Below are 19,093 nucleotides of genomic sequence, written 5' to 3'. Positions count from 1 at the left end.
TGTTGGCTAGGAACTATTATTTCTGTTTTATAGGTGAGGAAATAAAAGCACAGTGAAATCAAGAGTCTTGCAATTTCTACACTGACATCATGTCTGCCTCTAGAGTCAGAATATTTCCTTCTTTCAGATGAAGGAGTCCCTTTACTCAGGCCAATCTCCTCTAACCTGAGATAACATAGACCTGAGATAAAGTAGACACTAAACTTTACTTTCCTATGTGTCCTGGACTGGCTGTATTTGTCTGTGCTAAGTCAGATTGTTTTTTAAAAAGGGTAGAGTCAACCTGTGATCAAATTGCATCCTTTATTGAAGAAGTAGGGAGAAGATATACCAGAAAGGACTTCATTAGCATGTATTTTCCATGGGCCTCTTGAAAAAAGTTACTGAGTTCTTCATTAATTCACAGTTAATCTTTTGTTCTTGACTGGAGTCACACTGGTTCTTTGTACTTTTGTTCTTGACTGGAGTCACACTGGTTCTCTGTACGTTAATGTAGGGGCAGTGGATTCTGAGAGTGAAGGACCTGGGGTGGGTGGATGAGAACAGACTGATCACTATTGTACCATAAAATAAGAGCCTCACCTTGAGCCACTGAGTCAAAACAAGATAAAACAACAGCAATGACAAACAAACAAATGTGTAAATCTAAGATGTGATCAGGTGAAACCACCCACTCTGTCCTGGGGGAGATGTAGAGGTGCAAGAGACCTCTGGCCCATCAGTGTTTCAATGAATTACAATCACCACATTAAACTAAAATATTAACTCTTCAGAAAATAACTGTGACCCTCAGTTGGCCTGTGGTGAGTGTAAAGATTCCTCTTGGGTCCTCTACTTCCTTGGGTCAGAAGGAGAAATAGCTCAACAACCCATGGAGTGTATAGTTGTCTGGCTTAGACTACAGGATTTGGAGGAGTCACTGCAGAAGGCAGTCTAATGGGAATAGCCTATGTGGTGAGATGAAGCGAGGTGAACGAGGTAGGCGTCATGAGATGGCACTAAACTACTACCGAACTGTTGACTGTCTATTGGGAGGATCATTGCTTCTACACACATTTGACTGAGGATAAGTGAAACCTTCCAAAGCAAAACCACAGATAACAGAAGACTACTATATATGAGCATAAAGTTTGACCAAGAAACCCAGCTGCTAGGAAGCTTTCAGCAGCACTCTGGTACTTACAGGCTAAGTTCCAAATTCTTTAGTAGGGTGGTTGAGCCCTATTAGGAGCTGGCCTCAATGCACCTCTCCAGCTTCACTTTCCATCACTTTTCTCTAAACACTATGCTACAAGAATTCTGGAAACCTGCCCTGCTGGCTCGAGGCAGAGTTTTAGGTTCACTTATCAATATGCATGTTCTGTGGGGGGATTTAATGATCTATTTTGGAAAAACTTAGACAAGCCATAGAGGTTAAGGAGATAAGATTATCAGCCATTATGATCAATTTCCTACTATTTAGTGATTGTTTCTATCCTTTATTCTATTAATGTAGTATATTATATTGATGGTTTTTTTTCCAATGAAAAATTGTGTTGACTCTTTGAGGAACCTCCACACAGTTTTCCAGAGTGGCTGCACCAGTTCACATTCCCATCAACAGTGCAAGAGGGTTCCCCTTTCTCCGCATCCTCTCCAATATCTGTTGTTTCCTGTCTTGTTAATTTTCCCCATTCTCAGTGGGGTGAGGTGGTATCTCATTGTGGCTTTGATTTGTATTTCCCTAATGGCCAGTGATGCGGAGCATTTTCTCATGTGCTTGTTGGCCATGTCTATGTCTTCATCTGTGAAATTTCTGTTCATGTCTTTTGCCCATTTCATGATTGGATTGTTTGTTTCTTTGCTGTTGAGTTTAATAAGTTTTTTATAGATCTTGGATACTAGCCCTTTATCTGATACGTCATTTGCAAATATCTTCTCCCCTTCTGTAGGTTGTCTTTTAGTTTGTTGACTATTTCTTTTGCTGTGCAAAGCTTTTTTTCTCAGCCATTAGAAATGACAAATACCCACCATTTGTTTAGACGTGAATGGAACTGGAGGGTATTATGCTGAGTGAAATAAGTCAATTGGAGAAGGACAAACATTATATGGTCTCATTCATTTGGGGAATATAAAAAATAGTGAAAGGGAATAAAGGGGAAAGGAGAGAAAATGAGTCAAAATATCAGTGAGGGTAACAGAACATGAGAGACACCTAACTCTAGGAAACGAACAAGGGGTAGTGGAAAGGCAGGTGGGCGGGGGTTTGGGGTGACTAGCTGATGGGCACTGAAGTGGGCACTTGATGGGATGAGCACTGGATGTTATGCTGTATGTTAGCAAATTGAACTCCAATAAAAAAATTGTGTTAAAATACACATAACATTTATCATTGTAACCATTTTAAAACACCCAGTTCAGTGGTATTAAATACACATAAGATGTTGTATGACCATCACCACCACATCCATATGATGTTGTGTGGTAGTGATGGTCACACAACATCCATTTTCATAGTTCTTTACATCTTGTAAAAATGAAACCCTTGACCCATTGAACAGTGTGATTCTCCACTCCCCTGTATTGAATCCTGGTAACCCTCATTCTATTTTATGTCTCTAGGATTTTGACCACTCTACCTCTCTCACATGGAGTGGAATTACACGGTATTTACCTTTTTGTGATTGCTTTATTTCACTTAGCATAATGTCTCCAAGGTTTATCCACAGTGTTGCAAATTTAAGGTTTTCTTCCTTTTTAAGGCTAATATTCTATTGTATGGATATACCACATTTTGCTATCCATTCATTCATTGATGGACTCCTTCAATGATTGATTTCCACCTTGCCACATTTTAGCTATTGTGAATAATGCTGCTATAAGCATGGGTGTACAAATACCTCTTTGAGATCCTGCTTTTTGTTTGTTTTTTGCAGAGGGGTCTGTATTTTATTTCGAAGGCAAGGGGGCTCGCCAAGGGTTTTTTTTTTTTTTTGTATTTTTTTATTGGAGTTCGATTTGCCAACATATAGTAGTCATCCCATCAAGTGCCCCCCTCAATGCCTGTCACCCAGTCACCCCATCCCCTGCCCATCTCCCCTTCCACTACCCCTTGTTCATTTCCCAAAGTTAGGAGTTTCTCATGTTTTGTCACCCTCTCTGATATTTCCCACTCATTTTCTCTCCTTTCCTGTTTAATCCTTTTCAGTATTTTTTATATTCCCTGAATGAATGAAATCATATAATGTTTGTCCTTCTCTGATTGACTTACTTCACTCAGCATAATACCCTCCAGTTCCATCCATGTTGAAGCAAATGGTGGGTATTCATCATTTCTAATGGCTGAGGAATATTCCATTTTGTGTGTGTGTGTGTGTGTGTGTATACCACGTGTGTGTGTGTGTACCACATGTGTGTGTATGTGTGTGTGTGTGTGTGTGTGTATATATATATATATATATATATATATATATATACACCACATCTTCTTTCTCCATTCATCTTTCGATGGACACAGAGGCTCCTTCCACAGTCTGGCTATTGTGGACATTGTTGCTAGAAACATCGGGGTGCAGGTGTCTCAGTTTTTCACTGCATCTGTATCTTTGAGGTAAATCCCCAGCAGTGCAGTTGCTGGGTCGTAGGGCAGGTCTATTTTTAACTCTTTGAGGAACCTCCACACAGTTTTCCAGAGAGGCTGTACCAGTTCACATTCCCACCAACAGTACAAGAGGGTTCCCCTTTCTCTACATCCTCTCCAACATCTGTTGTTTCCTGCCTTGTTAATTTTCCCCATTCTCACTGGGGTGAGTTGGTATCTCATTGCGGTTTTGATTTGTATTTCCCTGATGGCGAGTGATGCGGAGCATTTTCTCATGTGCTTGTTGGCCATGTGTATGTCTTCTTTGGTGAAATTTCTGTTCATGTCTTTTGCCCATTTTATGATTGGACTGTTTGTTTCTTTGCTGTTGATTCCTGCTTTCAATTATTTGGGGGATATATCCAGAAGTAGAATTGCTGGATCCTATCATAATTGTATTTTAAAATTTTTGAGGAACACCATCTTTTTTTTAGCATCTGTACCATTTTACATTTCCACCAAGAGCACACAAATGTTCTAATTTTTCCACGTTCTTGCCAATACTTCTTATTTTCCAGTTTTTTTTTTAAGATTTTTATTTCTTTATTCATGAGAGACACACACAGAGAGAGGCAGAGACACAGGCAGAGGGAAAAGCAGACTCCAGGCAGGGAGCCTGACTTAGGACTTGATCCCAGGACCCCAGGATCAGGCCCTGGGCTGAAGGCGGCACTAAACTGCTGAGCCACCCGGACTGCCCCAGTTTTTTGTTTTTTGATAGAAGCCATCCTAATGGATGTAAGATGATATCTTATTGTGGTTTTGATTTGCATTTCCCTGATGATCAGTGATGTTGAGCATTTTTGCTTATTGGCTATTTGGAGAAACGTCTATTCAAGTCCTTTGCCCATTTTTGAATTGTTAATTTCTATTGTTCTCTCCATATTATGGATATTAACTCCTTATCATATGTATGATTTACAAATATTTATCTGATTCCATGTGTTGTTTTTTTACTCTGTGGATTATCTTTTGATGCACAAAATTTTTAATTTTCATGAAGTCCAATTTGTCTGTTTTTACCTTTGTTGCCGGTGCTTTTGGTGTCATATCCAAAAAATCATTGCTAAATCCAATGTCATGAAGTTTTGTCCCATATTTTCTTCTAAGAGTTTTATTATTTTAGGTCTTCTATTTAAGTCTTTGATCCATTTTGTGTTAATTTTTGTATATGGTGTGAGATAGAGATCCAAATTCAGTCTTTTGCATGTAGAAATCTAGTTTTCCTAGTAGTATTTGTTTAAAAAGACTGCTTTTTTCCACTCTTGATTCTACTGCACCAGTTTTTAGATCTATCTTTATGCCAGCACCACAATGTCTTGATTACTATAGCTTTGTAGTAACTTTTGAAATAGGGAAGCATGAGTCCTCCAACTTTTCCTTTTTTTTTTTTTAAAGACTTTTTTTAGAGCAGTTTTAGGTTTGCAACACAATTGAGAAGACAGTACAGAGATTTCCCATATATCTCTTGTCCCTACACATTATTGACATGACTCACCAGTATGGTACATTTGTTACAAAGGGTTAATCAGCATTGACATATCATAATCACCCAAAGTTCATAGTTTACCTTAGGGTTAACTCTTGCTGTTGTATATTCTATGGGTTTGGGCAAATGTATAATGACATGTTTTCACCCATATAATATACAGAGTATTTTTACTGCTCTAAAAATCTCTGTGCTCTATCTATGTTCTCTGTCCCCCTTGGCAACCACTGATCTTTTAACTCCATAATAAGTAAACATAGCCATAGTTTTGCCTTTTCCAGATGTCATATTGTTGGAATCATATAGTCTGTATATTTTTTAAATTGCTTCTTCTGCTTAGTAATATGCATTTGAGGTTTTTCCATTGTCTTTCTGTGGCTTGATAGCTGATTTATTGTTAGCACTGAATAGTATTTCATTGTCTGGATGGACCACAGTTTATTTGTTCATTCTCCTACTGATGGACATCTTGGTTGCTTTCAAGTCTTGGCAATTATGAATAAAGTTGCTGTAAACATCTGTGTGCAGGTTTTTGTGTGGATATAGTTTCAACTCTTTTGGGTAAACACCAAGGGACATGATTGCTAGATTGTATGATAATGTGTTTAGTTTTGTAAGAAACCATTGAAACAACTATCTTCCAAAGTGGTTGTACCATTTTGCATTCTTACCATTGCAATGTGTGAGAATTCCTGTTGCTCCATCTTCCCATCAGTATTTGGTGTTGTCAGTGTTCCAGATTTTGACCTTTCTAATATGTGTACAGTGGTTTGTTTTCTTTTTTAAATATTGGTTTGTGTCTTTTCCATTTTCATATGAATATTAGAATAAGTTTATAAAAAATCATCTGAGAATTTGGTAGGGATTGTGTTGAATTATAGATTTAATTTGGAGAGTATTATCGTCTTAATATTAAATCTTCTGATCTGTGACCACGAGTTTTTTCCCATTTGTTTAAATCTTTAATTTCTTTCAATAATGTGTTCTAGTTTTTGGTGGACAGGTCTTACACTCCTCTTGTTAAATTCATTCCTGAATAAAAATTATATAAGCACTTTATTTTTTGATGTCATTGTAATTATGTTCTCAGGTATAGAAATAACAACTGAGTTTTTAATGTATTAATTTTATATCCCACCAACTCGTTGAATTTTTTTTGAACTTGTTTAATTTACTAGATTTTTTTGTGTGGATTTCTTAGCATTTTATATACTCAAGATCATATTAGCTACAAAAAGAGTTAGTTTTACTTTTTCCTTGACCAACCAACCTGCATACTTTTATTTCTTCTTATCATCTAATTTACCTGGCTAGAACCTCCTGTACAATGATGAATATAAGTGGCAAAATCAGACATCCTTGTCTTGTTCCAGATCTTAAAGCAAAAGGATTCAGTATCTCTCCATCACATATGATGTTAATTGTGGATTTTTTTTTTCCACAACTAAATGCCCCTTTTTAGATTGAGGAAATTCCCTTCTATTCCTAGTTTGTTTGTTTGTTTTTTAAATCATAGAAGTGAGATGGATTTTGTTAAATGCTTTTTTCTCTGTCTACTGAGATGGTCATTTTTTAATTTCTCATTTTATCAGCATGGTATTTATCATCATGAATTACGTTGATTGATTTTCATGTTAAACCAGCTCTGAATTCTGAATATAAATCATAATTGGTCATGATGTATGATACTTTTGTTATATTGCTGGATTCCATTTGCTAGCATTTTTTTCTTTGAGGTTTACACATTTATATTCATAATGGATCCTGGTCTATAGTTTCCTTTTGTTTGATGTATTTGTTCGGTTTTGGTATCAGAGTAATACTAGCCTCATTGAATGAGTCAGGAAGTACTCTGTCCTCTTCTTTTCTGGAACAATCTGTAAAAGATTAGTGTTAATTCTTTAAATGTTTAGTAGAGGGGTGCCTGGGTGGCTCAGTCAACTAAACATCCAGCTCTTGATTTCTGCTCAGGTCATGATCTCAGGGTTGTGAGATTGAGCCCCATGTTGGGTTCTGCACTGAGGATGGAGACTGCTTAAGATCTTCTCTCCCTCTCTTCTGTTCCTTCCCTCACCACTCCCACCCTGCTTGCACGCATGTGCAAATGTGTTCTCTCTCTTAAAAAAATTGTTTAGTAGAATTTACAATTAGCCACCTGGGACTGGGCTTTTCTTTAGGAAAAAAATTTTGATTGTTAATTCAGACTCTTAACCTGTGGTGAATCTATTCAGATTTTTATTACCTCTTGACACAGTTTCAGTAGTTTGTATGTTTGCAGGAATTTGTCCATTTCATGTAGGTTAACTACATTGTTGGCATATCATTATTCACAGTATTCTCTTTTATCCTGTTTTCTGTGAGGTTGTTGGTCATATCCCTCCTTTCATTCATGATTTTAGTAACTGAATTCTAATGTTTTTTTTTTTTTTTATCTCGGTCAGCATAGCTAAAGATTTGTCCTTTTGGGGGAGTAGGGGTTCTTTTGAAAGGATCAACATTTGTTTTTTTTTTTTCTGTCTTGTTCTATTCTTTATTTTGTTTTTGTTTTTTTTCCATCTTAATCTTGATTATAACCATTCTTCTCGTCACTTTGGGTCTAGTTTTCTCTTCTCTTCTAGTTTATTATAAAAATATTTGTTTTAATTTTAATGCCACTATAGTTAACATACATTGTTATATTAGTTTCAAGTGTACAGTATAGCGATTCAACAATTCTGTACACTACTCAGGGCTAGTCATGATAGGTGTACTCTTTAATCCCCTTCACCTATTTCATCCTTCCCCCCAACGCCATTCTAAATTCTATAGGTGGAAAGTTGGGTTTTTGGTTTGAGATTTTTATCCTTTTTATTTTTTTTTAAAGATTGTATTTATTTATTCATGAGAGACACACACACACACACACAGAGGCAGAGACACAGGCAGAGGGAAAAGCAGGCTCCATGCAGAGAGCCTGATGTGGGACTTGATCCCAGTTCTCCATGCCCTGGGCTGAAGGCAAGCACCAAACCACTGAGCAACCCAGGCTGCCAGAGATTTTTATCCTTTTAAAAAATATAGTATTTATTTATATTAATAAATTTCCCTCTAAGCACTACTTTAGATGTATCAAATAAGTCATGGTATGTTGTATATTTTTTAAAATTCATCTCAAGATGTTTTCTATATTTCCTTTTGATTTCTTCATTGACCTTTTGGTAATTTTTCTTCACTTGTTATCATTTTGTTCCACGGAGCAGACAATTTCAATTGACCTGTCTTTAAGTTTGTTGATCATTTCTTTTATCAGATCAAATATTCTATTGAGCCCCTTGAGTGATATTTTCATTTTAGTTACTATGTATTTTTCTCCTCTGGAGTTTTATTCTTTCTCTTGAAACATTGCTCTAATACTTTCCTTTAGGTTTTTTACATATGGTTTCTCCAGTACTTTGAGCATACTTTTAATAGCTAATTTAAAGTTTTTATTTTTAAGTTCAATATTTAGGGGTCCTTGATGCAACTTCTATTGCTTTTTTTCCCAAGTATTTAGGTCACATTCTTCTGTTTCTTGGACTACCTCATTATTTCTTTTGTTAAAAACTGCATATTTAAAATAATGTAGGGATCCCTGGGTGGTGCAGCGGTTTGGCGCCTGCCTTTGGCCCAGGGCGCGATCCTGGAGACCCGGGATCGAATCCCACGTCGGGCTCCCGGTGCATGGAGCCTGCTTCTCCCTCTGCCTATGTCTCTGCCTCTCTCTCTCTCTCTCTATGTGACTATCATAAATAAATAAAATTAAAAATAAAATAAAATAAAATAATGTAGCAACATTGGAAATCAGATTCTCCCAGGGGTTGTTTTTGTTTTTGTTTTTGTTATTCTATTGGGTGGTTTTCTGAACTAACTATGTATTTATGATTGTATTGAGGTATTTATGTTTGGCATTGATGTCTCTGTTCTGTTAGCTTAGTGGTCATTAAATGATTGGACATAGGTTTTCTTAACTGCTTTGAACCAAGAAATTTCCCAGTCTTTGTTGAAAAGCCGTGTGTGTGTGTGTGTGTGTGTGTGTGTGTGTGTGTTTGGTTTAGTCTTCAAAGCCTTGGAAGACTGGGTGCAGCTCTACCTTAGCTATCGCTGTGCTTGTAGACGGCTTCAGGTCAGCCAGAGGTGGGAGATTATTGACAAGTCTTTCCTTGGCACACACACATCTCTGCATATGCACATGGTCTTTATTGCCAGGTACTGTCATAGTTTCAAGGTCCCTAGTGGACATCTTACTCCCCAGCTTTTTCTATGAAGTGTTTTTGGTAAGCCTCTTGTTCTCTCCAACTGTTATCACTGCTTTAGGCAAATGCAATGTTAAATGCCACTGATTCTTCTGACAAACATCTCAGATAAACTTTCACAATTACTAAGCTCTGAGATCCATAAGGAAGGCCTTGCCAATGGGCATTTCCAGGGAGCTGCCAGACAATTCAGTAACAATGCTCTGGGAATGGGGCTTTTTGGGGGGAACTCCAATCTCAGGTTTTCTCCTCTTGTGGTGGTTAGACTGGTGTTTCTCACAGATACTGTGGTTGCAAGGTTATTTTATTTAAATGTTACTGTGGAGACACAGCAAGGTGGATAGGAACAAGGCAAATTATAATCACAAAACTCACGGTCATCAATTTTTTCTTGCATAAATGCTCCCTGGATTGTTGCAAGTTTTTTGAGTAATTTCCAGAGTTATGAAATGTTAATTTTGACAAGTTTTGCCGGTGTTCTCATATATTTTATGGAGGAATAGATTTTTAGAGAGCCTTATTCTTCTTTTCCAGGAGTACTCTCTTCAGGCCCTCTAAAATCTTTACTTTCTGAAGGGATATGTAGATCCCAAACGTTGGAAACAAAAATTTATAACCTAAATATGAATTTCAGAGTCTATAGCATTTGATGTCCCCATATGACTGGTAAGACCCATGAAACTCCCTCAGTCTGTATATTGCCTTTATTAATCTCTTGAGTGAGGCAAGTCTAAAAGACATTGGGGTGCATGCGTCCCTTTGAATCAGCACTTTGGGTAAATTCCTAGTAGTGCAATTGTTGGATCATAGGGTAGTTCTATTTTTAAGTATTTTTTAAAAGATTTTATTTATTCATTAGATACAGAGAGAGAGGCAGAAGCAAGCTCCACACAGAGCCAGATGTGGGACTCCATCTCAGGTCTCCAGGATCACGCCCTGGACTGAAGGTGGCGCTAAACCGCTGAGCCATCCGGGCTGCCCTATTTTTAACTGAGGAATTTCCACACTGTTCTCCAGATTGGCTGCACCAGTTTGCATTCCCATCAACAGTGTAAGAGGGTTCCCCTTTCTCTGCATCCTTGCCAACACCTGTTGTTCCCTGTATGCCTATTTTTAGCTATGCTGACATGTGTGAGGTGGTAGCTATCTCATTGTAATCTTGATTTGCATTTCCCTGATGTTGAGTGATGTTGAGCATCTTTTCATGTGTCTGTTGGCCATATGTATGTCTTCTTTGGAAAAAATATTTATTCATGTTTTCTGCCCATTTTTAAACTGGATTATTTGTTTTTTGGGTGTTGAGTTTTATGGGTTCTTTATATATTTTAGATATCTACTATCGCTTTATCAGGTACATCATTTGCAAACATCTTCTCCCATTCCATAGGCTGTCTTTTAGTTGTATTGGTTGTTTCCTTTTCTGTGCAGAAGCTTTTTATCTTGGTGGAGTCCCAAAAGTTTATTTTTGCTTTTGTTTCCTTTGCCTCAGGAGACATATCTAGTAAGAAGTTGCTACATTTATGGCAAAAAGGTTACTGCCTGTGTTCTCTAGGATTTTGATTGTTTCCTTGTAAAGAGGGTTCCTAACAGAAGCTGTTTTATCCTGACTGGCCAGCCAGAAACAGAATTACTCACTCTTTTCACTGTATTCTGGGTTACACAATGCAGCTACAATCCACCTGGTAATGATCCATGTACAGATCACTTCTGTGATGGTGCAGAAGAGTAAATATTGTAAAAGCATACTACCAGCCAACTGAATTAAAAAGGAAAGAAACAGTCCTCATATTAATAAGCCATTTAAAAATTATACAAGAACAGCACTTAGTAAGAGGGAATATATACCATTCATCATATCAGTCTCACACAACCATGATTATTTTGTGTATTTTTCATAAGAACAAAACATGTTTTAAATTGATCAAATGCTTATATATGTACCTTGCCTTCTGTTAAGTACTAATTCTAGCAACAACCTGCAAGTTGGATACTTTTATTTCTCTTCTAAACATGACAACACTGAAAAGCAGAGAAATTAGTATTGTGGGCTGCATGGTGGAATTCTTCAGGGTTTGGCACTGAATGCCCATCTTTATCTCTTTTTATACTTTCTCTTTGGTAAGACTGATTGCATGCGGATGCCTGGGCAGCTCATTTGTTGAGCATCTGCCTTTGGATCAGGTGGTGACCCTGCAGTCCCGGGATTGAGTCTTGTGTCAGATTCCTCACAGGGAGCCTGTTTCTCCCTCTGCCTATGTCTCTGCCTCCCTCTCTGTGTCTCTTACGAATGATAAATAAAATCTTTAAAGAAAAAAAAAAGACTGCATGATTTGTGTTTTTCCATTTAGTGCACACATAATTTGCATTTCTATTTTCTTTTGACCCATGTGTCATAAACATTATTACATGTACTGGGTAGGGCCATTCTCCTTCTAATGGTTTCTAGTTTGTCTCAATACTCCTCACTTAAGATTCCACCCCCCCCTTTTTTTATTTATGATAGTCACACAGAGAGAGAGAGAGAGGCAGAGACACAGGCAGAGGGAGAAGCAGGCTCCATGCACCGGGAGCCCGACGTGGGATTCGATCCCGGGTCTCCAGGATCGCGCCCTGGGCCAAAAGCAGGCACCAAACCACTGCGCCACCCAGGGATCCCGAGATTCCCCCTTTTGAGAAGCAGAGATTTATCTCACTGGTGATTTCACACTTTCTGGGTTATTTTTTTCCAGCATTGTTTGTCTTTATGACCCCAAATTCTGAGAATTGTCTGGTCCCAGCACAGGGAGACCTATCATCTACCTGTAACGAGGCAGATAAGTTTAATTCATGGAAGGAGGTATCAGAAAGCTCATTTGGTCAGAGATTTAAAACTTGCTCTCCCACTATAGTAATCACAATAAAGCCGATAATTTTATCTACATCTGCTTGATTCTTGTTATCTTATCTCAATTGGTTCAGAACATGAAAGGAGAAAAGTGAGTGGCTATTTACTGGCTGGCAATATTAGTTTCCTAGGGCTGCTGTGAAAAAGAGTCACACCTGAGTGGTTTAACACACCTGAAATGTATTATCTTGTGGTTCTGGAGGGTAAAAGTCCAAAAAGAATGCATCAGCAAGAGGATGCTCCTTCCAAAGTCTTTAGGGGAGGATAATTCTTGCTTCTTTCAGCTTCTGGTAGCCTCACATGTTCCTTGGCTATAGCAACATAACTACAACCTCTGCCGCCATGTTTACATGACCATCTTCCTTCTGTTAAATTTCTTTCTTTTTATAAGAACACTAATTTTATTGGATTAATAGCCCACCCAACTCTCATATGAACTTGTCCTAACAAATTACATCAGCGAAGAATCTATTCTCCAATAATGTCACATTCTGAGATAATGTGGATTAAGGCATTTCTTTTTGGGGGGACGCAATTCAACTCCTAAGAGTCTCTGTCTTGCCTCTAAGTTTATGTTCCTCCCAAGTACAAAGTATATTCAACTGATCCCGATATCTCCAAAAGTTTTGACCTGTTATGACATAAACTCCAAGACTAAAATTTGATCTAAATGTCATCAGATCAAAAAGCTAAAAGTCTCATCATATAAATGATCTAAAATCAGTTATAGATGAGACTCAGTATTGTCCTTTTTGGGGTAAAATTCCTCTCCATTTGTGGACCTGTGAAACGAGGAAACAAGTTATCTACCTAGTGGAACAGGCATTGGCTAGATATTCCAATACCAAAAGAGAGGTATAAGGAGGAAACAAGGGGTCATGGGCCCCAAGAAACCCCAAAACCCAAAAGAGCAATTCTTTAGATAGTCCAGGACCCCAGGATCATGACCCAAGCCAAGCCATCCGGGCACCACTCTTAGTTTTCCTTTTTGCTTTTTTTAGCCGATGTACTAATTCTATTTTCCAATGTTTTTATGCTTATTTATTTTTATGCTTATTTAATCTGTGATTTCTTTTAATATTAGGCAAGTAGAGCCCATTACTATTTTTTTAACTTTTTCTTTTTTATTTTATTAAATAATAGTTTTATTTTTTATTGGTGTTCAATTTGCCAACATATAGAATCACACCCAGTGCTCATCCCGTCAAGTGCCCCCCTAAGTGCCTGCCACCCAGTCACCCAGTCACTCCCTGCCCTCCTCCCCTTCCACCACCCCCACTTGTTTTCCCAGAGTTAGGAGTCTCTCATGTTCTGCTCCCTTTCTGATATTTCCTACCCATTTCTTCTCCCTTCCCCTCTATTCCCTTTCACTATTATTTATATTCCCCAAATGATGAGACCATATAATGTTTCCCCTTCTCCTATTGACTTATTTCACTCAGCATAATACCCTCCAGTTCCATCCACGTCGAAGCAAATGGTGGGTATTTGTCATTTCTAATGGCTGAGTAATATTCCATTGTATACATAGACCACATCTTCTTTATCCATTCATCTTTTGATGGACACCGAGGCTCCTTCCACAGTTTGGCTATTGTGGACATTGCTGCTAGAAACATCGGGGTGCAGGTGTCCTGCCATTTCACTGCATCTGTATCTTTGGGGTAAATCCCCAGCAGTGCATTGCTGGGTCGTAGGACAGGTCTATTTTTAACCCTTTGAGGAACCTCCACACAGTTTTTCAGAGCGGCTGCACCATTTCACATTCCCACCAACAGTGCAGGAGGGTTCCCTTTTCTCCGCATCCTCTCCAACATTTATGGTTTCCTGCCTCGTTAATTTTCCCCATTCTCACTGGTGTGAGGTGGTATCTCATTGTGGGTTTGATTTGTATTTCCCTGATGGCAAGTGATGCGGAGCATTTTCTCATGTGCGTGTTGGCCATGTCTAAGTCTTCCTCTGTTCATGTCTTTTGCCCATTTCATGATTGGATTGTTTGTTTCTTTGCTGTTGAGTTGAGTAAGTTTTTCATAGATCTTGGAAACTAGCCCTTTATCTGATAGGTCATTTGAAAATATCTTCTCCCATTCTGTAGGTTGTCTTTTCGTTTTGTTGACTGTATCCTTTGCTGTGCAAAAGCTTCTTATCTGGATGAAGTCCCAATAGTTCATTTTTGCTTTTGGGTCTCTTCCCTTCATGGATGTATCTTGCAAGAAGTTACTGTGGCCGAATTCAAAAAGGGTGTTGCCTGTGTTCTCCTCTAGGATTTTGATGGACTCTTGTCTCACATTTAGATCTTTCATCCATTTTGAGTTTATCTTTGTGTCTGGTGCAAGAGAGTGGTCTAGTTTCATTCTTCTGCATGTGGATGTCCAATTTTCCCAGCACCATTTACTGAAGAGACTGTCTTTCTTCCAGTGGATAGTCTTTCTCCTTTATCGATTATTAGTTGACCATAAAGTTGAGGGTCCACTTCTGGATTCTCTATGCTGTTCCCTTGATCTATGTGTCTGTTTTTGTGCCAGTACCACAGTGTCTTGATGACCACAGCTTTGTAGTACAACCTGAAATCTGGCATTGTGATGCCCCCAGATATGGTTTTCTTTTTTAAAATTCCCCTGGCTATTCGGGGTCTTTTCTGATTCCACACAAATCATAAAATAATTTGTTCTAACTCTCTGAAGAAAGTCCATGGTATTTTGATAGGGATTGCATTAAACGTGTAAATTGCTCTGGGTAACCTTGACATTTTCACAATATTAATTCTGCCAATCCATGAGCGTGGAATATTTTTCCATCTCTTTGTGTCTTCCTCAATTTCTTTCAGAAGTGTTCTATAGTTTTGAGGGTATAGATCCTTTACCTCTTTGGTTAGGTTTATTCCTAGGTATCTTATGCTTTTGGGTGCAATTGTAAATGGGATTGACTCCTTAATTTCTCTTTCTTCAGTCTCATTGTTAGTGTACAGAAATGCCACTGATTTCTGGGCATTGATTTTGTATCCTGCCACACTGCCAAATTGCTGTATGAGTTTTAGCAATGTTGGGGTGGAAGCTTTTGGGTTTTCTATGTAGAGTATCATGTCATCGGCGAAGAGGGAAAGTTTGACTTCTTCTTTGCCAATTTGAATGCCTTTAATGTCTTTTTGTTGTCTGATTGCTGAGGCTAGGACTTCCAGTACTATGTTGAATACCAGTGGTGAGAGTGGACATCCCTGTCTTGTTCCTGATCTTAAGGGAAAGGCTCCCAGTGCTTCCCCATTGAGAATGATATTTGCTGTGGGCTTTTCGTAGATGGCTTTTAAGATGTTGAGGAATGTTCCCTCTATCCCTACACTCTGAAGAGTTTTGATCAGGAACGGATGCTGTATTTTGTCAAATGCTTTCTCTGCATCTATTGAGAGGATCATATGGTTCTTGGTTTTTCTCTTGCTGATATGATGAATCACATTGTTTTTTTTTTTGTGCTAAGATCATCTTCATTTTATTTTATTTTATTTTTTTAATTTATTTTTTATTGGTGTTCAATTTACTAACATACAGAATAACCCCCAGTGCCCGTCACCCATTCACTCCCACCCCCCGCCCTTCTCCCCTTCTACCACCCCTAGTTCGTTTCCCAGAGTTAGCAGTCTTTACGTTCTGTTCTTTAGGTTGGTGCAGCTCCTGCTTCTCCGGGACGGGGCTCTCCTGTCCTGGGGACACTTGCCCCGGCCTCAGCCCGGCTCCTCGTGGGGTCCCTCCCCCTTGGAGGCCTTTTGTTTCTTTATTTCTTTCTTCTCCGTCTTCCTACCTTGATAGAGGCGTGAACTCTTCTCACTGTAGCATTCCAGCTGGTCTCTCTTTAAATCTCAGGCGAATTCGTAGGTTTTCAGGATGGTTTGAAGGTTATCTAGGTAATTTGGTGGGGATAGGTGACTTGGGGACCCTACTCTTCCGCTATCTTGCCCCCTCTATTTTCTTTGAAGAGAGAGATTATCTACTTAATATTACTTGATTAGATTTTACCTTTACCAATTGACTGGTAAAGTGATCTCCCATTAAATAATGTTTTTGCCTATACTAGATTTCTCAACTTTGTTCTTTGATCAATTTTTTTTAGTGTGCAAATACTAAACCATTTTTATTGTAAAGCCTAATAAGCGTTTAATATCTAGTGCAGTAAATTGGCCCTCACCAACCATCCTGTGGCTTTCAGACTTTCTCAGCACTTTTCACCAATCCTTTTTTTCCATCCATACACACTTCAGAGTAGTTTTATTGCATTCCTTCTAAACTTTTGTCAGAATTCTAAATGGAATCGTATCACATTTATGTATTAATTTGAAGTATCTTGCAATGTTGTGATATTGTGAATTGCATTCAAGAATGTACTTTCTCAAAGTATTCAGTTCTTTTTTTCTAGCCCTCATTATGTTTTTATAGTTTTGTTGTTATTTTGATCGGGTTACTTATTGTTTTTTCTACTTCAATATTTAAGTGGTGATTGCTAGTGTAAAGAAAACATATTGGGGCACCTGGGTGGCTCAGTTGGTTAAGCTTCTGACTTGATATGGGCTCAGGTCATGATCTGAAGGTCACGAGATCAAGCTTCACTCTGGGTATGGAGCCTGCTTAAGATTCTCTCTCTCTCTCTCCTTCTCTAAAAATATATTTATGTTAATCATATACTTTTGTCTTTTACCCAGATATTTTACTGAACTGTTTTGTTCCAGTAGTTTTCTAGCTGAGTCTTTGCGATTTTCTAGGTATCTTATCACTCTATCTTCACATAATGATAGTTCTGATCTCTCTCTGAGGCTTCTAGTGTTTCTTTAGTTGGACTAAAGCTGATTTTTTAAATATTCCCTTGGCAAAAATTTGGAGGATATGCAGTTTGTTTTTTATATTTCTATGCTGAAGATAGCTATTGAATTTGGTTGTCTTTTCTGTACCTTGCCCAGTACACCATACATCATTTAGCATAGTTTTCTTCATTTATGTCTAAAATTTGGATCCATTTGTTATTAAACTTAATACTTACATGTGTCCAAATATATTCATCGGCATCTGGATGATATGTGAAACATGCAATAATAAATATAATCATACCAATTGTAGAAAAGCAGGTACATAAGATGTTCATAACAAGGCTAGAAATAAGCTGCAAAAGACAAAAAAGAAAACTGGTCATGGGCAGCATAAACAGGTTTTGGTGAAGCAATAATTTTGTGTCCTATCTAGAACATGCAAGTTGGAAATTTTTTATCTGATTCTCTGGAATCTTACTGTGGTTGATGTCAGGACTCTGCATCAAATTGGTCTGGAACCCAACAGGATAAAAACATTTCAGATGAGGTATTTATTCAGCAAATAATTAAACAGTGCCTACAACATGCTAAACATGCTAGGGGTAAATTCAGTCTTCTACTCAAGAATCTCACAACCTAATGGAGGAGACAAAATGACAAACAGTTTCATTTAATAAAATTTCATAAATGTCATGCTATGAAGAAGCCTCAAGTCTAGGATCTGCCAGTGTCATTCCTACCTCAGAAAGCCACCATACCAGTTAATACTTTTCCATAGTTTCCAACTTGCCTCAAGATAGCATCCACTCTCTTGGTGATGGCATTGTGGATCTTGCATGATCTACAAAGAGAAACTTTGCCCTTTGAGAAAAGGCTTCATGGGCATTGTATGTATGCATAAATGCATAAAGGATAGTTACATTTTAAAGAGGATTTTTTTTTAATAATGGGAAGAAGGAGGTGATTTGATGCTGATCAACCAAAGAAAGAACTTAAGTGGCATATTAAGTTTTGATTGTCCAGAAGGCAGCCCTTCTTTTATTCCAGGTGCTCTCCTCCCTGGTTTAGTTTTTATGAAAGACGTTTATCAGACTTACTACAAAATCCAGAGGAGGGAGGATCTATCTCTCTTTCTTCAATCCAACGTAAGCAGAACCAGGGCATTGCCAATCCAATGAAATGCTCTTCCTAAGGGTTGTGAATCTTGAGCAAGTAACTTAAAGATGAACAAAAGACTGGCATTCATTTCTAGAACTGGTGGCTGGGATGTCATGCAGTAGAAGCAGTTGGACCCTTGGGTGCTAGAGGAAGCTATGATTTAGTGATGGTAATAGCCGGGCCAGATTCTCCTTGTTAAAAAACAGCTAGTTATTGCACTTCTGGGCTTTCTGTTTCTGGCCTCTGAAACTCTCTCTGATCCTATGTATTTTCTAAGCTTGGTCCTTTACCTCCTAGGTGCTATGACCCTTGCTTCTTCTCAGTAGATCCTGTCTTTCTTGATATAGCCAGATCCAGTTCACAGTGGTGGACAAAATTGAGAAAATGTATTACAGAAAAGAGAACAGTATACAAAATTTTCAGAAGTATGGAAAAGCAGGTCTTCAGGAAAATGACATTTTCAGTGTGGCTGGGACATGAAATGGAGTTGTATAAAATGTGGCTGGAGAAGTGGGCAGGGATTACTTTATGAGGAATCTAGAATGCTGTGCTAAGGATTTCAATTTTATCTTTTTGAAGTGTAGAGCTATACTGATGAAAGTGTCAGCTAGAAAAACTCTTCTTTAGTACAAAGTCAGGTTGTACACTCAAGCAAATGCACACTTACAATGCCTCTGGACACTTACCCTATGACCATTTATGGGGTTAGAGAGGCTTATGAACCAGGATCACCTATAAAAAGACATTTATATTCCAAAAAAATCCTAATCAAGTATTTTGTTTTTTTTAAATTTAAATTCAATTAGCCAACATACAGTACTTCATTAATTTCAGATGTAGAGTTAAATAATTTATCAGTTATGTATAACAACCAGTGCTCATT

At 38.0% G+C, this 19,093-nt stretch overlaps 1 protein-coding gene across 7 annotated transcripts in view; it reads right to left on the bottom strand.

Annotated features, from left to right (window-relative positions):
• Positions 1 to 289: 289 nt before the first annotated feature.
• Positions 290 to 19,093, bottom strand: part of LOC144292094 (membrane-spanning 4-domains subfamily A member 3-like) — a 40,386-nt gene continuing 21,582 nt past the window's right edge. The window contains exons 5-8 of one of the 7 annotated variants that reach the window (XR_013359610.1): positions 17,531 to 17,564; positions 17,286 to 17,405; positions 11,015 to 11,135; positions 290 to 523 (exon numbers count right to left, since the gene is read on the bottom strand). Coding sequence is in view for 3 of the 7 variants with exons in the window: in XM_077861809.1 (XP_077717935.1) it covers positions 468 to 523; positions 11,015 to 11,135; positions 17,286 to 17,405 (297 nt within the window). In the remaining 4 variants the exon portion in view is untranslated. The remainder of the gene's footprint in view (positions 524 to 11,014; positions 11,136 to 17,285; positions 17,406 to 17,530; positions 17,565 to 19,093) is intronic. The other 6 variants (XR_013359611.1, XR_013359612.1, XR_013359609.1 and 3 more) reach the window with 6 other exon arrangements.

Source organism: Canis aureus, chromosome 21, assembly GCF_053574225.1.
Source record: "Canis aureus isolate CA01 chromosome 21, VMU_Caureus_v.1.0, whole genome shotgun sequence".
NCBI classification, from domain to species: Eukaryota; Metazoa; Chordata; class Mammalia; order Carnivora; family Canidae; genus Canis; species Canis aureus.
Note: the sequence above shows the minus strand (reverse complement) of the source record. Positions and strands in the feature narration are given on the sequence as shown.